This window comes from Typopeltis vanoorti, chromosome 12 (genome assembly GCF_054136105.1).
Source record: "Typopeltis vanoorti isolate ZY-2024b chromosome 12, IOZ_Tvanoo_1.0, whole genome shotgun sequence".
NCBI classification, from domain to species: Eukaryota; Metazoa; Arthropoda; class Arachnida; order Uropygi; family Thelyphonidae; genus Typopeltis; species Typopeltis vanoorti.
Genome location: NC_143560.1, coordinates 59,930,830 through 59,947,535, shown reverse-complemented (window position 1 = coordinate 59,947,535; position 16,706 = coordinate 59,930,830). Strand labels below are relative to the sequence as shown.

The 16,706-nt window shown below is 34.5% G+C and overlaps 1 protein-coding gene across 2 annotated transcripts in view; it reads left to right on the top strand.

Annotated features, from left to right (window-relative positions):
* Window positions 1-16,706, top strand: part of Tmtc4 (Transmembrane O-mannosyltransferase targeting cadherins 4) — a 390,299-nt gene that overhangs the window by 217,809 nt on the left and 155,784 nt on the right. For both annotated transcript variants that reach the window (XM_090402208.1, XM_090402207.1), the window contains exon 11: window positions 10,057-10,128. In XM_090402208.1, the coding sequence (XP_090258334.1) occupies window positions 10,057-10,128 (72 nt within the window). The remainder of the gene's footprint in view (window positions 1-10,056; window positions 10,129-16,706) is intronic.

Below are 16,706 nucleotides of genomic sequence, written 5' to 3'. Positions count from 1 at the left end.
TATAATATACTAATATACATTTTTTTCTATACCTATGATAAAGTTTAATTCATGAATTAGGCACAGTAAGAGATTAACAACAATCATCATCATGCATATCAAAGATTTAGGCCTAGCTTGGCCTGTTCCGGTCTTAGAAGTCATTGTTGAAACGTTTAAGAGGACATCCTGGTTTTCTTTTTCTTAATGGCTTTAACCCAACTTGTTCTTCTCCAAGTTTCGTTTCCACAATTTTTCTTCACCTCTTCAAAAGTATGATTATGTAAATTTTACCTGGAAGAGTCAGTAGAAAAATGCTTCTGTAATTTTCACATTCAGTTTTATTTCCCTTTCTTACTTACAGGTACTATGAGAGCTCTACTCCATCATGCAGAACTCAATCTTCTGGCCATGCCTCTGAATTATACATTACAGCTTTACTTTAAAAATTATAACTAATAATAAATTAGAACAATTATAACAACATACTGTAATAAAAGTTATCTGAATGTGAATGGAATCTTAGACCTCAGCATACATGTTTTTTTATTTATTTATTTATTATTTTATGAAATTGAGAACATTTACCTTTTTCACTTAAAAGGAAACACTTTACAGCTTCTCTTTGGCATATCCAAATTGCCAGCATCACTACTCTTGTGCTTTGGGGCCATTATTAAGTAAAATAACAGTAACCCAAACACTGCAGCACCATGACAGTCGATCTGATTACCGAGAACTACTCAAACAGCATGCAATTTAAAACCTATGAGTTATCTATTGCTAAAAGAAAGAGCCATATGGCTTCATTTTAGCAACATAAAATTACACAGGCTTACAGGTGGATATACCCAACATTATTACAAAGCCGAATATTTGCAAGGACTATGAAAGTTTTGTAAGTTGACCCGAGAGCCCATGAGAACTCAATCCTCAGCATACCCAAGTTGCCTCAGCTTGCACTGCTTGACTTAAGTAGCTCACGCAACTTGGGGATGCTGAGGATTGCATTCTCACAAGCTCTCAGGTCAACTTACAACATGTTCATAGTTTCTACAAACATTCAGCTTTGAAATAATGTTGGATCTAATATCCACTTTGCCAATGTAATTATAAATTGTTTATTTGTCTAATTTTCTATTTAATATTTTGGGTTGGGGTTGACCGCGGATAACTGAAACCAGCAGATGGTGGTGGGGGGGGGAACTTATGATATTTGCCTTTTATTAGTTCTTTTAATTAAGATTTCACTGGCGTGACAGCTATTTTGAACAGTTGGTTCAAATCAGAGATTAGGCAGTAACTTTAAAATGACAAGAACCCACATTCAATACCAAAGCAATTCTGTTTCAGAGAATTGCATTTTTCATAAGTGAACAGTAGTCGGTGCCTAAGAATAATTATCAGAGCATCTAAAGGTTTTCATTATCTGTATAGTAAAATAAACAGATCATTCTATATTTCATACACTACTTAAGAAACTTGGAAAATTTTTTAAATAGTGAAAGCTAAGGCAACTCCAATGCCGAAAATTGTATTCTCATAAGCTCTCTTCTTTATTCAAAACTCCAAGTTTATATTCGGTTAAGTAATAAGCATATATCTTTAATATCTCCTATTGCTGTTTATTTTACACTACCAAAATAAACACTTAACAGGGAAAATAAAATTTTGCTCTCCATAATATAATGACTGTCAAGTTTTTAAGTATAGAATTAAGATGCTTCGATGTGACATAAGTGAGATAGTGTAATGGACGATTTCATGGATCCATCCATATTTTATAGCCAAACGTAGAAAAAAACTTAAAACTTTTGAAAATTTACTGGAGAGTTTCTATGGACATAACCTCATAGGATATCTGCTATTTAGAGATATCTGATTATCTTACATTAATTTTTTTAATGTAAGATAATCGAAGCTCAGAGCATTTTTATTAAAAAAAATCTGCTGTTATCATGCCACTGACAACACTAAAAATAGTCTGTTAGTCTATGTTCAAAATATGTCAAACTTTTATTATTTTATATAAAATAATTAATTTTATATTACACACATATATAATTTTATATAAATATAAAATTATATATGTGTCTAATAGCAACTTTCAGTATGTCAAGAACTTTGAAAATTAAAATGAAAGAAATACTGAGAAGTCATTAATGAGTCTCGGATCGTTTATACTATAATAGATAGTTACTAAGTGAAATATTAATCATCATGCCTATAAAGGAATTTAACTCTGGTTACTATTTTGTGAAGTGCAGAGCTTTTTTTTAAGTAATTGTAAATATTCTGAAAAAAAATTAAGAAAATTAACTTACCTTCCAACTGGAAGGGCCATAGTTCGAATACAGAGTGTATATAAATGCCTTTCCTGTTCTTCAATAAATTCATGATCGCCAACATGACGATGTCTAAAAATTGTTACTTGTCAGAAGTATGGATAAACTAAATTTTTTTTTTTCTTATATAGCAAAACCCGTGGTGTTTCCATAATTAAACAATCACACATGTGCCATAGGAGCAAATTATACTTATTTAGAAAATTTTTCACCTTGCATATTGCCAGACAGGAGTCTTCAATGCATAGCCTGTGGCCTGCCGGCCATTTTGAAAAAATAACTACTTAACATTAAAACGCGATTTAAGAAAAATTATTTCAATGAAGCCTGCTGGCCACTAAGCTGTACTGTGGTATTTATAATTGTAAGAATGCTTTCCAGATTCACAAAGAATGCTGTGCATTTGATACTTTACATAAAATCCTATAAAAATAAATATTAAATAGACATGTTTCTTCAGCCATCTACCAGCGCCAAGTGGTACTTAAGTACTAACGGTGCAGGTAGATGGCTGAAGCAGTAATTTGTTCGAGTGCCTTCCAGATATATCTCGAAGGTTCTCGATACTTCATTATTTTCATACAAATACAAGAGGATCTCATCCACAGTCAGTCAGTTGTGAACAGTGAAATATTCATGTATAAGTGCATGCAGGTTCGTTGTGTCAGCCAGAGCCTATTGTGGTTTTATATTGCCAGGCTTTTTTCATTAGTGTGAGACATATCCTATAAAAGCATTCTATGCTCTGCAGGGAACAGGATGGGTTTACTAAAGGAAGGTCATGTTTTAGCAATTTGCTCATATTTTATAACAATGTTACAGCCGAGTTGGATAAAAGGAATGGATACACTATGATAATGTTGGATTTTTCCAAGGCAGTTGATAGAATACCACACGATAGGCTATTGTGTAAACGGAGACTATGGGATTGGAACATAATCTATTGACTTGGATCAGGTGATGGCTAACAGACAGATATCATAAAGTGGTATACAGTGGGTGTGAATCTGCCAGATTTAAGGTAGCCAGTGGTGTACCTCAAGGTTCTGTCCTTGGGCCATTATTGTTCAATCTGTACATTAATGACATCAAGCAGGGTCTATCATCAGATTTGCAATTATTTGCTGATGATGCAAAGATAGGCAGGGCAATCAGGGATGCTACTGATATTCAGCAATTACAAAATGATTTGAATAGATTGGAAATCTGGGCAAACGAAAATGGCTGTCAGTTTAATGTTAGTAAGTGTAAAGTTATGCACTTTTGCGTGATTAGAGTTCCAGCGGCATATTGTATTAGCGGGGTTTATGCTACAAGAAACTGAAGAGGCAAGGGATCTTGGTGTATTGGTGGATAAGAATTTAAAGTTCAAAGGTCACATAGCAAAAGTTACAAATACAACTCAGAGGATAATTGCTATGTTGAAGCGAACCATGACATGTAAGGATAAGGAAGTAATTTTGCCTCTTTATAAGACTTTGATAAGACTACACTTGGATTACTGTGCACAGATTTGGTCTCCCAGGTACCAAGGGGATAAAGAAGCTGTGGAAAGGGTGCAAAGAAGAGTTACAAAGATTATATCTGGATTATTGGATTTAGATTATGAGGACAGATTGTGAATATGTGGATTGCAGACTCTGGTTAACAGGAGAAATGAGGTGATATGATAGAGGTCTATAAAATTTTGAATGGGTGTTATGGCATTTCAAATGATGAAATTTTTCATTATATGGAAGGCGTAGAGAGAACATGGGAGAATCCATGGAAGTTAAATTTATTTGCAGTCAAGAAAGGGATAAGAGCTAGGTTTTTTTTCCCCATAGAGCAGTGAGTGAGTGAGTGGCATAATTTGCCCTTATAGGTAGTGAGTGCATCTAGAGTGAATGAATTCAAGGGTCGTTGTGATAGCTGGGTTGGGTAATTTACAGCCTCCCTTGATGAGTCCTTGACTCCCTGGAGGTCTCAGATAATAATAATAATAATATTCAATGGATAATAACCGTTACACAGCCATTTTGGATCATTTTTTGAGTTCACCTTCCATCACTATGGCGTCTACAAGCAAAGAGCGTAAATCAAGTGATTCTTGTCGAGTTTTTAATGAAAAGTGGACCACTGACTCACAACAAAAAAATTTGTTGTGAGTCAGTGTCAGTATCAAAAGAATACAATATAAAACGACACTATGAGTTTCTAATTCCTGTTTGAGCAGTTCCTCAGAGGGACAAATTTTGTGTTCTCTGGTTACTAAAGATTTTATGATGCCATATTTCTGAGATGGGTGATGTGCTGATATATTTTGAATATAGCATCTTGCAGAGGTCAATTTACAGGATGACCTTTACCTTGACCTGAAGGTCATTGTGACCTGTATTCAAAATGCATCAGCACCTCCCCTATCTCAAAGATACTGCATCATAAAATCCTTAATAACAGAGTACAAAGGATTTGTTCCTCTGAGGGATATTTAGGATCTCTATTCACATTTTTGTCATTTCTGTTTTTTTTTTCTTTGTTTTTCACGTTCAGTTGCACTATTTCTAATTGCAAAATTAGGCAAAAATGAAAAGGCTACAATATTTTAAAGATACTTTTGCCATGGCAATGAAAGCTGTATATGCATGTACACATAAGAAAAATCATGCAGAATCCAAAAATTGGTCGGTGTTTCATAAATTGCTCTGTGACTTTTGACATACTCATTAGATTTTTAAAAATATATGACTATTTATTAGAGCTGCTTAAATTCTGTAAATATGACACAATGTATGATAGTTCTGAAAATGTCAGAACTATCATACATTGTTGAAAATTGAAAATTCAACTCTGAACATTTTCTGGTTACATGTAAACAATTACAAGAGCTTGCTAATGTCATGTGATTTATGTATGATCATATACAGACATTATAGTGATTTTTAGTCTTGCATTCAGGAGTGGTTGGTTACATCCTTTCATTGCAATAATTGATTGGCTTCATTTGCAAAATGATGATGCTGAATTCTTCTTTGACTGGATGGAATTTAATGAAATTTATATAGCATTTCTACTAAAAATTTGGATATATTTTAAAGACAAAATTAGAAAAAAATTAGGGTGATTAAGCTGGATACTGGGAGGTGACCTCCATGTAGACTTTTAAGGAATATGGGAGAACTGACTAGGGCTTATGAGCTAATGTCCAATCTTAATCTTGTGGTGCACCCACATGGCAATTTCAGTATGGCAAATTCATTCATTCAGTATCCAAGTATCTACTTGGATACTGAATGAATGAATGAAAATGAGCTGGTAATTTGGAATTATCTGAAAAATTGTATTCTTATTGGCTTAAACCAAAATAACAAGATGGGACAACACTATAGAATTTCATTGTGGCTGGGACATTGCCTGGTTAAACAAGGTCCCATTGTTTTTTTCAGGGAACCAGGGTGAACAGCAACAAAGTCGGCCACTAGAACAAATCGAAACTCAGTCAGGAAAGGTCACGATTAGCATCATCAATATAAGAAGTATAAATGGAAAAGAAATGGAAGTAGCAGAAGAATTGGAAAAGTACTAGATTGACATAAGTGTCACCAAAACAAAGAAGATAAAAACAGGTGAGATCTTTTCTCACAATGATTATGGAAAGAAGGAGTTGCTATAGTATTCAACACTAAATGTGAGGATAATCTTCTTGAATGGCAAAAAGCATCAAATAGAACAATGTGGACAGATATCAAATTGGGAATTGATGCTATTTGAGCAGGAGGCAAGCTTTGTACATTTGGTCCATACAAAGTGTGTTTTGGATTTGTTGAATTTTTTTTGGAGTTATGGTCTCTAATGGCAAAGGATGAAACTAGAGTTTTTGATTTGAGTCATTGGATGCATGCTGAATTTTTGACTCGAGTCATTGGATTCATCCTGAATTTTTGTCCTTGATTGCTTTTGGCACATTGGTTGGAAAATCAGGGCTTGAATAAGGAGCAAGGGTTTTGAGTGGAGTGGAGAATAAATGTACTCATTCCAACAAGAATAAGTTCAGTTATTTTATTGGAGCAGATATACTTATATCAGGAAAGTGGAAATGGTAATCACACCATGGAAAAGAGGTAGAAAACCTGAGAGTTATTCCATTTGGCACAGTTGTAATGCCATAAAATAGAGGGCAGAGATTGGCTGCAAGGAAGACAATCAGTAGAAAAAGAAACATTATTATACAGGTATCTCCATAGAGTCAGAAAAATCATTGCAGGAGATTCATTATTCACACACACCAGCCATTATTTACACCATACCTATCATACTTCTTAAAATCATTCACTGATGAAGCAGTTACAATGGGAACCCATTCTACCTATTCACCACCCTCCAAGTAAAAAATCTAATTCTAACCGTAGTCTTACACCACTTCCATTCATGACTCCTTGTTTTCTCCCTTCCTGCCATTTATTGAAAAAAATCTTCAGCGTCAGTCCTATAAAACCTTTAATAACATGTGCTTCTATCACATCTCCTCATTTTTTCCTGGTCCGCACTGTTAGCCTAGTAGCTGTGTGCTTCGCAACTATATAACTGGAGAAGGAGTGTCCCAGGTTCGATTCCCGTCAAAGACGTGAGGAATTTGAGGATCTTCCTCAGCCATAGCCAAGTTAGTCGGGCGCAGGCAGTAGGGTTTTTTCTGCCAGTTTATCTGGCGTTTTTCTTCCCACAAGCAGGCAAACCGGACCCGTGAACACACACGGATCTACAGCCATAAATACTTAACCCCCCCATGAGGGGGCTCAACTCGCCCCAATAGGGACGGGGAGAAAAAGGGAGGAAACTCCATACTAATAAATAAATAAATCTTTGCCTGAAGTCCACTGGCCATCAATCTGTTCTCGTAAGGAGCATTCTATAGACCTTCCAAAATCTTCTTCAGTCGCCGCTGAATCCTCTCCAACACTTCTTCATTCCCATGGAATCTGGATATGTGTGCGGTAGTCCAGATGTTGCCTTATATAGGTGAACAATAACCTCTCTATCCCTGCTTGTCAGTGTGTTCTTCAACAGCCACTTAATCTGATGTGCTGTTTTTGGTTACATTTGCAACATGCCCTCTAAACTTCAACTCTCTGTCCACAATCACACCTTCCCCGAGTCCCTGGCCTCATCAGTTTCTTGCAGTTCACTTCCATCAATATAGTGCACAGCTTGTGACTTCTTAAGTACATCACTTTACATTTTGCCACATTACACTGGCATTCATTTACCTTGCCCATACCTTTATTCATCCAAGTTTAGCATCATCAGCAAACAACTGAATATTTCCTGTCAAATCATCAAGCATCGGTGGTTCAGTGGTAGAATGTTCTCCTGCTACGCAGGCGCCTGTTTGATTCCCAGCCAATGCAAGGTTTTTCCGGCCTGGTTGGCTAAGTGGTTATTGTATCCACTGTTCAGCCAAAAGGCTGCGTTTGAATCCCACCATGGGCATGGATGTTTGTGATTGTCTGTGGAGATACTAGTGGCGGTGGATGGTAGATGGCATTGTAGTTGTGGTTAGTTGTAGTTGGTGGAGAGAGAGAGCTGTAGAGCAGGTGCCCTCCCTCGATGAGTCTTTGGACTCCCTGGAGGTGTCTCATAATAATAATAAAATCGTTTCTCATTTCCTATATTTTTGATATACAAATTAAACAACAGATTAGTGAGTACCAAGTCCTGTGGTACACCACTGGTCACTTTGCCTTCTCCTGGATTCACCTCCTCCATAAACCACTCTTTGATATCTGTCCAAGAGCCACCTTCTAATTCAAATCACCAGATTCATATCCATCCCCATTTGCATTAATTTAGGCAGTAGAATTCTATGTGGAATCTTGTCAAATGCCTTTGCAAAGTCTAGCAACATCACTGAGCAAATTACTGAAGCAAAACCTACCCTTCACAAAACCACATTGTCCCTTATAGAGTGTCTTATTCCTAACCCCCCTCCCCCATCCTGAATTCTACCTTTCACCATTTTTTTCTCCACCACCTTAACCACAACTCCTGAGATGCTGATTGGCCTATAATATGCTACTTCTGTCTTGTAGCCTGCTTTGTGCACTGGGCCTATTTTGTCCTCTTTCCACTCCATTGGAACCTACCCAGTACTGAGACTTAAATTATAAATTAAAGATGCCAAGAAATTATATTCTTGGTTTAATCCTTTATCCAAGCATAAGCAAACAAAGTTTTCACGTGAAGTATTTTCAGGACTGGGCAACTCATATATAGAGGCTAATGACTTCAGATGCAAACTTTGTTTGCTTACACTTGGATAAAGCGTTAAACCAAGAATATAATTTCTTGGCATCTTTAATTTATAGAGGGGGGTGATATGATTGTGTTGTACAATAAATTTTTCATTTTATACAAGGAAACATATAAAACTGGGTTATTAATTGGTCGAAGATTTGTACAGAGATATAGCCTACTAGTTTCGTCGACTTGACTGTTGGCTTTGTCTGGACACACAAAAAGCAACAAAACAGCTTAAAACAGAACAGAAACAAGCTAAAGTATCAGGTTAAAACATAACCGAATGCTAAATATTATCAAAATTCAAATGAAACATTACATCAAACACATGGACTGTGTATGTTAGCAGTCATTGTTATACAGGTGCATTTTTTAATTGGCTGCAAAGTTGAACTCCAATGCGTTGAGTGATCTTATGAGTGTTTTCCAGATTCAGGTTATGTTTTAACCTGATATTTTAGCTTGTTTCTGTTCTGTTTTAAGTTGTTTTGTTGCTTTTTGTGTGCCCAGACGAAGCCAACAGTCAAGTCGGCAAAACTAGTAGGCTATATCTCTGACCAATTAATAACCCACTTTTATATCTTTCCTTGTATAATATTCAGTGGTCGAAAATAACATATTATCATTTTTCATTTTATTTAAGGTGGAGAAAGGACAAGAGGGCATCCTTGAAGCCAAGAAGGGGATGAGATCTAAATTTTTTCTCATAGAGTGGTGCATGATTAGAATGGATTGCCATTGGATGTTGTGTGTGCTAGCAGTGTGAATGAATTCAAGAACAGGCATGTAGTATGTGGCCTCCCCTTGATGAGTCTCTGACTCCCTGGAGGTCTCTGTTAATAATAATAACAACAACAATTTTCATCCATGTATTCTCTTTTTATTGCTTACCGTGGTATTTTATACATCTCTAGTTGTTCACTCTTAGATGCATGCTCCTGATGAAGTGTATCTGTCAGCAAACAAAACTAGTAATGCTACTATATGCTTATTTAAAGGATTTTTATTTTATTTTATTTTATTTTGTTGTTATTATTTTTTTTAATATAGATTCATGTTGTGTCATACCACAATTTTGAAGAACATCTTTATGGCCATAGAAATCTAAAGCTTTCGTAGAAGTTCTTTTATTTTAGTTTCTGTGTATCACAAGTTTTGAAATCTTGAGAACAAATATTTCAATGTTTATAAATTTTTTATTATCCCTAGTGCTCAACCTTTTTTTTTTTAAATATTTCCTTCGTACATGCTAATATTGTACTATTTATCTGGTATTCATATTTATTCCTCAGTACTATGTAATCATTCATTAAACTCCAAAATGAGTTCAAAGAAATACTTCTTACTTTAAATTTCATAACGATTGTATATGATTTTTGCTCATTGCAGTCAGTTGTAATAAGTTGGAAATTGTTTTCATTTCTTGCCTTGACATAGCAATATAATTTCTGTATTTTAGAGAAGTACTGAGTGGAGAAATGAAGAAATGTTATTTACTTCAGGACTGAAAGTATGTCCTCTTAATGCTAAGGTAGGTAAATGTAGTCAGTATATAATTTGTTTTTTCTTTTCTTTATTATATAACTGAAAAAAATATGTTGAAATATTTCAGCATTGTCAAATCATATTAAGAAAATATCTTTTTAAAATAAAACACTGTATTGTTGTAACAGGAAAATTAAGGAGGGGAGGAATGCAATTAGTTCATTATTAATTCATCATCATCATCATCAAATTCCTGCCATCCCTCAAGGGGTGTACAGGATATGATAGTACTACATGAAAAATTTACATCATTACTAACTTCCTATCTACAATTTTCCTCCAAATCAGTCTGTTACTTGTTAAGAGAATCCACATTATCAGATCTTACATTTCTATCGTCAAAGGCACTTTGTACCATATCAATCCACCTATTTCTTGGTCTTCCTCTGGGTCATTTTCCTGCCAAACTGGCAGAGAACACTTGTTGCTAATCTTTCCTACCCCATTCTGTTTAAGTGACCTGAGATTAACTCTGCTAACGCATTCCTGGATGCTGACAATATCAAGTTCTTTCCTAATATCCTCGTTTTTCATATAATATTGCCATTGATGCCATCTGTTCACACCTCTAATCTTTCTCAGGACTCTCATATCTGTGGTCTCTAGTCTTTGGTCAAGTGTTTTACTTCTGACCCAGCTCTCAGATCCATAAGTTAAAACTGGTTTGAACACTGTCTTGTATACAGCTAATTTAGTGTTCCGACTAATTTCTCTCTTATTCCATCTGAATTTATTCAATTGACTTCCTACCATATCAGCTTTGTTGATTCTGTTGTCTATTTTCATATTTAATTTACCATCTTCACTAAAAATCATGCCTAAGTAGCTGAAATGTTTTACTTGTTTCACAGGTAAATTGTTGATATTTTCTTGTTCCACAGTTGATATTTTCAACGATTCTACCTATTTTCATTGTCTTTGTCCTGTTATTGCTGACCTTCATACCATATCTATTACAACAGTTATTCAATTTAGTCAGTGAATCTTGCAGACTAATAGCGGATTTATTTACAAGTATAATCGTCCGCATAAAGCAAAGAGCTGACATTAAGATCTCCAATTTTGATATCATGTTTAATACCACTTTCCTTCATAATGTGATCCATATAGATAATGAATAACAGAGAGGATAATGTACATCCTTGTCTGGCACCAGATTTAACATTAAACCATCTTCCTGTACTTCCTTCAGTTCTAACTGCTGACTTACAACTCAAATAAAGACTAAGTATTGCTTGATATAATGCCCCATTGACACCATATAACAGTAGCATATTGAATAGCTTCTCTCTTGGCACCTTGTCATATGCCTTTTCCAAATCGACAAAACTTAAATACAGATTTTTTTTTTTTAAATAACGAAACCTGTGGTGTGATCGTAATTAAAAGAAACACACGTATTAACCACAGTTAAAATTATTTAATTGTAAATATTTCATCCTAAGTATCTTAGGACATCATCAGTACAATAGTTTAAAACAATAATAGGAATAACATACAGTTAGGGCACATGATTACAATAGAATCTCATTAAACATGCATAACGTATTACAAAAAAAAAAAAAAAAAAATTATTTAACACAATTTTGTATGACAATTTCCCATACTTTAGGAATAGTAAGAACGTCGTTGCAGTTAAAGTTTGTTCCGTGTAGTAGGGCTTCAGAACTTTCTTTGTATAAACGTTCATGTTTATATAAAGATCTATGTAAAAGTTTAGACTTTTCCCAATGGATCCTATGTTTGGATTTTCAATTCCGTGTTGAGAGAGGCCAGATTTTTGCGGTTTAAAAAGACAAATGTGGTCTTGATGTTCCGAGATGCATTTCTGAACAGACCTTTAGGAATTTTAAATTTTTTAGTTCTTACTTTAGGAATAGTAAGAACGTCGTTGCAGTTAAAGTTTGTTCCGTGTAGTAGGGCTTCAGAACTTTCTTTGTATAAACGTTCATGTTTATATAAAGATCTATGTAAAAGTTTAGACTTTTCCCAATGGATTCTATGTTTGGATTTTCAATTCCGTGTTGAGAGAGGCCAGATTTTTGCGGTTTAAAAAGACAAATGTGGTCTTGATGTTCCGAGATGCATTTCTGAACAGACCTACCTGTCTGTCCAAAGTAAGACAATTTGCATGAGCATGGAATTTCATAAATGATAGACAACATCAAAGGTGAGAGTTTTGTCCTTAGGAGAAGGTAACAAGTTGTAAAGTTGGTTGATAGGTTTGTAAGTAGTGGCAAAATTGTATTTCTTCATAATTTTAGAAAGACGTTCGGAGATGCCTTTGTCGTAAAGTTTGGGAATCCTATGGACTTCTTCCTGTCTGGTTTGATGTGTGGAGAAGTGACTGATGATTATTTGAATTGTTTTGGGATTATATCCATTTAGGATGGCTGTATTTTTGATAACTTCTAATTACTGGTTTAAAAATTCTTCAGAGGAGCAGAATTTGTGTGCTCTGGAAACTAGTGATTTAATAATGCCAGATTTCTGAGATGGATGATGAGTGGAAGAATTGTGAATGTAGCGACCTGAGAATGTTGGCTTGCGAAAGACAGACATGGCGATGGAACTGTCTTCTTTTCTTTGGATGTGTAAATCCAAAAAGGAGATACCCTGTGGAGATTCTTTTTCTAACGTAAAGTTGATACGATGATGAAGAAGGTTAATTTTATCTAGAAACAATTGTAATTCATGTTTGGGATGATCCCAGGCTGCAAATATGTTGTCGACATATCTTAACCAAATTTTTGGTTTGGGTTCAAAAGTGAATATTTTTTCTTCATGGTGTTCTAGAAACAAGTTTGCTAGGTTTGGTGATAAAGGAAATCCCATTGCTGTTCCTTCTTCTTGCTTGTAAGTTTGACCTTTCCAGGTGAAGTAACCTGATGCAATAACAAACTTGAATAATTCAACTATATCAGACGGAAATTTTTGAGTTAGTATTTCTATTGTTTCTTTATGGGGAATGTTTGTGAAGAGGGAGACAATGTCGAAGCTGATTAACAAGTCAGTTTTTGATAGTTGAATGTATTTAATTTTTGTGTGAAACTCAGTAGAATTTTTGATTGAAGAGACTGAGTGGCCTATGTGAGGGTGGAGAAGGTTAGATAAGAATCTTGATAACTTGTAAGTTGGAATGCTGATACAGTCTACGACGGGTCTAAGTGGAACATTGGTTTTGTGTGGCTTAGGTAAGCCATAAATTCTAGGAGGTCTTGCATAGTATGTCTTAAGTTTTTTGATTGTTTCTTCATCTAAGGAGAAGTTTCATTAAGTAGCTTATTTAATTTTCTGAGTTGACATTTTGTAGGATCGTAATCCAGTTTGGAGTAAGTATTACGATCTCGAAGAAGTAAATTCATTTTTCGGTCATATGAGTTTGTATCAAGAACTACAGTAGTATTTCCTTTATCAGTTCTGGTAATGATTGTTTTTATTACATTTTAAGGAAATAATAGCTTTCAATACTGATGGTGGGATATTTAATTCTGAAGGTTTGGCATTGTAGATCACTTTAGCTACTTCAAATCGAAGTCTGTTGGCTTCAATACTGGGGAGATGGTTGATGTTTCTTTCTATATTATGTATGAAGTCTAAATATGGGAAACATTTTGGTGAAATCGCAAATTTATGGCCTCTTGCTAGAACATTTAATTCATCTTTTGTTAGTGGACGGTTAGATAAATTGACTACCCATTTTTCCGGTGATCTTTTTTGATCGATTTAATAGATTAAGGTATTTACTATGTAGAGCACTATTGCTTTTATCAAAAGCTTTTTTTTCCTGAATTCTTTGAGACAGTTATAATTAATTGTAGCAATTCTTGATTTAACGTATTTCACAAGTCTGTTTCTAGTTCTGTTATATTTAAATTGTTTGTTGCTAATTCATGCTTAGAAACTCGTAACTGATTTAGTAGTAAAGAATGACTTGATTTTTGATAGATTTCATGGGAGATTTGATGGTTTCCTTCAGTTTTGCAAAGGTTGGAATAAGATTATCGCGTCTGCACTTTTTTTAAAAAAAGAGATTCTAGCTCGTAGCTTACCCTGTTTTAATTGCAGTTTTCCTAGTAAGTAAATCTACAATTTCCCATATTATTCCTAAAGTATGGGAAATTGTAATTCAAAATTGTGTTAAATAATAATTATTATTATTATTATTATATTTTTTTTGTAACACGTTATACATGCACGTTTAATGAGATTCTATTGTAATCATGCGCCCTAACTGTATGTTATTCCTATTATTGTTTTAAACTACTGTAATGATGATGTCCTAAGATACTTAGGATGAAATATTTACAATTAAATAATTTTCATTGTGGTTAATACATGTGTTTCTTTTAATTATGATCGCACCAGAGGTTTTGTTATTTAAAAAAGTTTTATTCCTTCACGGGGAAATGACAGTGTAGAAGACAAACTTACTAGGAAAACTGCAATTAAAACAGGTAGGTCTGTTCAGAAATGCATCTTGGAACATCAAGACTACATTCATCTTTTTAAACCGCAAAAATCTGGCCTCTCTCAACACGGAATTGAAAATCCAAACCATAGGATCCATTGGGAAAACTTTTACATCGATCTTTATATAAACATGAACGTTTCTACAAAGAAAGTTTATACTGTGGTTAATACGTGTGTTTCTTTTAATTATAATTAAATACAGATCTTTGTTATATTCACATGATTTCTCCACTATTTGTCATAAAGTGAAGATCTGATCCTGACAGCCTCTATTTGGCCTGAATCCAGCTTGTTCTTCACCAAGCTTTTCTTCCACAATTCTTCTCAACCGTTTCTCAAGTATACTTGCATAGATCTTGCCAGGAACACTGAGTAGGGAAATACCTCTGTAATTCTCACATTCAGTTTTATTTCCCTTTTTATATATGGGTACTATGATAGCTCTACTCCAATCATCAGGAATTTGTCCTTCAGTCCAGGCTTTCTGAACTATGCAGTGCAGCCACTGTAAGACTTTTATACCACCATACTTCAGCATTTCTGGTCGAATATCATCTACTCCTGCTGCCTTTCCACATTTCAAGCCTTTGATGGCTTTTTCTACTTCAAGTATGGATATGTATTCCTGACTGCATGCCTGGTCAGTGTTTTTTATCACTGTGCTGTCATCACTGCTTGTTTCATTTAGCAGTTTTTCAAAGTAATTACTCCATACTTCAAGGATATCTTTTTCTCCTGTTTTCATGTCACCTTTATCATCTCTAACTCCTTTTACAGCACTCTTTCCTCCATTCCTAAGCTTCTTCAACAACCTCCAGAATATTTTGCCATCTTCTTGATATTTATTTTCTACGTTCGTGCCAAAGTCCTCCCATGACTTTTGTTTATCTAGTTTTACACAGTGTTTAGCTTTCTTACATTTGTCTCTGTATTCTCTAAGAGTGCAAGCTGACTTATTTGCCAGGAACTTTTGATATGCTTTCCTCTTTTCCTTCACTGCCTCTCTAACTTCCTGTGTCCACCATGGAGTTCTAATTTTCTATCCTTGCAGATAACTTCACCACATGCCTCTCTAGCTAAATCAATCAGGTTTTCTTCAAGACTTGCTACTGAATCTCCAAGGTTTGGTTCCTGTTCTCAAACTCTTTCATTTTTTTTTAATAATCTTAGTGTATGTTAGTCTACAGTTCACATCTGAGAGCTGCTCAACTTTTATTCGCTTTAAAACTTTCTTACATGTTATTCTTTTCAATATGAAATTCAATTTTATCCTGCTCAAGACTAAATAGTGATCACTTCCAATTTCAAATCCTCTGTACACTGTGGTGTCCTGCACCAGGGAGAAAACATCACTATCAACAATAACATAGTCAATGAGAATTTTTCTTATTCCTTGCCTCTTCTCTCCATGTGAATTTGAGCACATTTTTATGTTGGAACATGGTGTTAGTAATAACCAGTCCATGTCCTGAGCAGAAATCCAACAGATAATTATATTAATCTTTATTATTATTTTTTTAATCTTTATTAATATAAATTAGTCATTATTAATTATATTTTAATAATTGCTCATTTGGTCATATATTTAAGAAAGCAAAAATGAAGTATGAAAAAATGGAGTGAACCATGCATAACCACAGTGGGAATGAAATTAATTTAATGGCTAAATTTTGTAAAATATTATACTATGTGTCTTATATAAAAGAACAAAAGAGTAAGCTTGCAAAAGTAACTGAATGTGATTGCCTACCAGCAGTGGCTGCCATTTAGAATCTGGCACAGGTATGCTACACTGAATCACCTGGGAAACACAACAGTATAGATTGCAGCATATGATTTAAAAATAATTGTATTTATAAAGAAGATGTAGTGTCTGGATTAAGTAAGTAGATATATATATATATATATATATATATATATATATATATATATATATATATATATATATATAGACACACACACACACACACACACACACACAAAGATTAGATATCAAAAGTTCTTAGCAAAAAATTATCTGGCACTCTGAGAGAATACAGAGTTTCTTCTGTTTAAGAAAGCTAAGCTGGTAGAAAAGTAGCTTAACAAGGT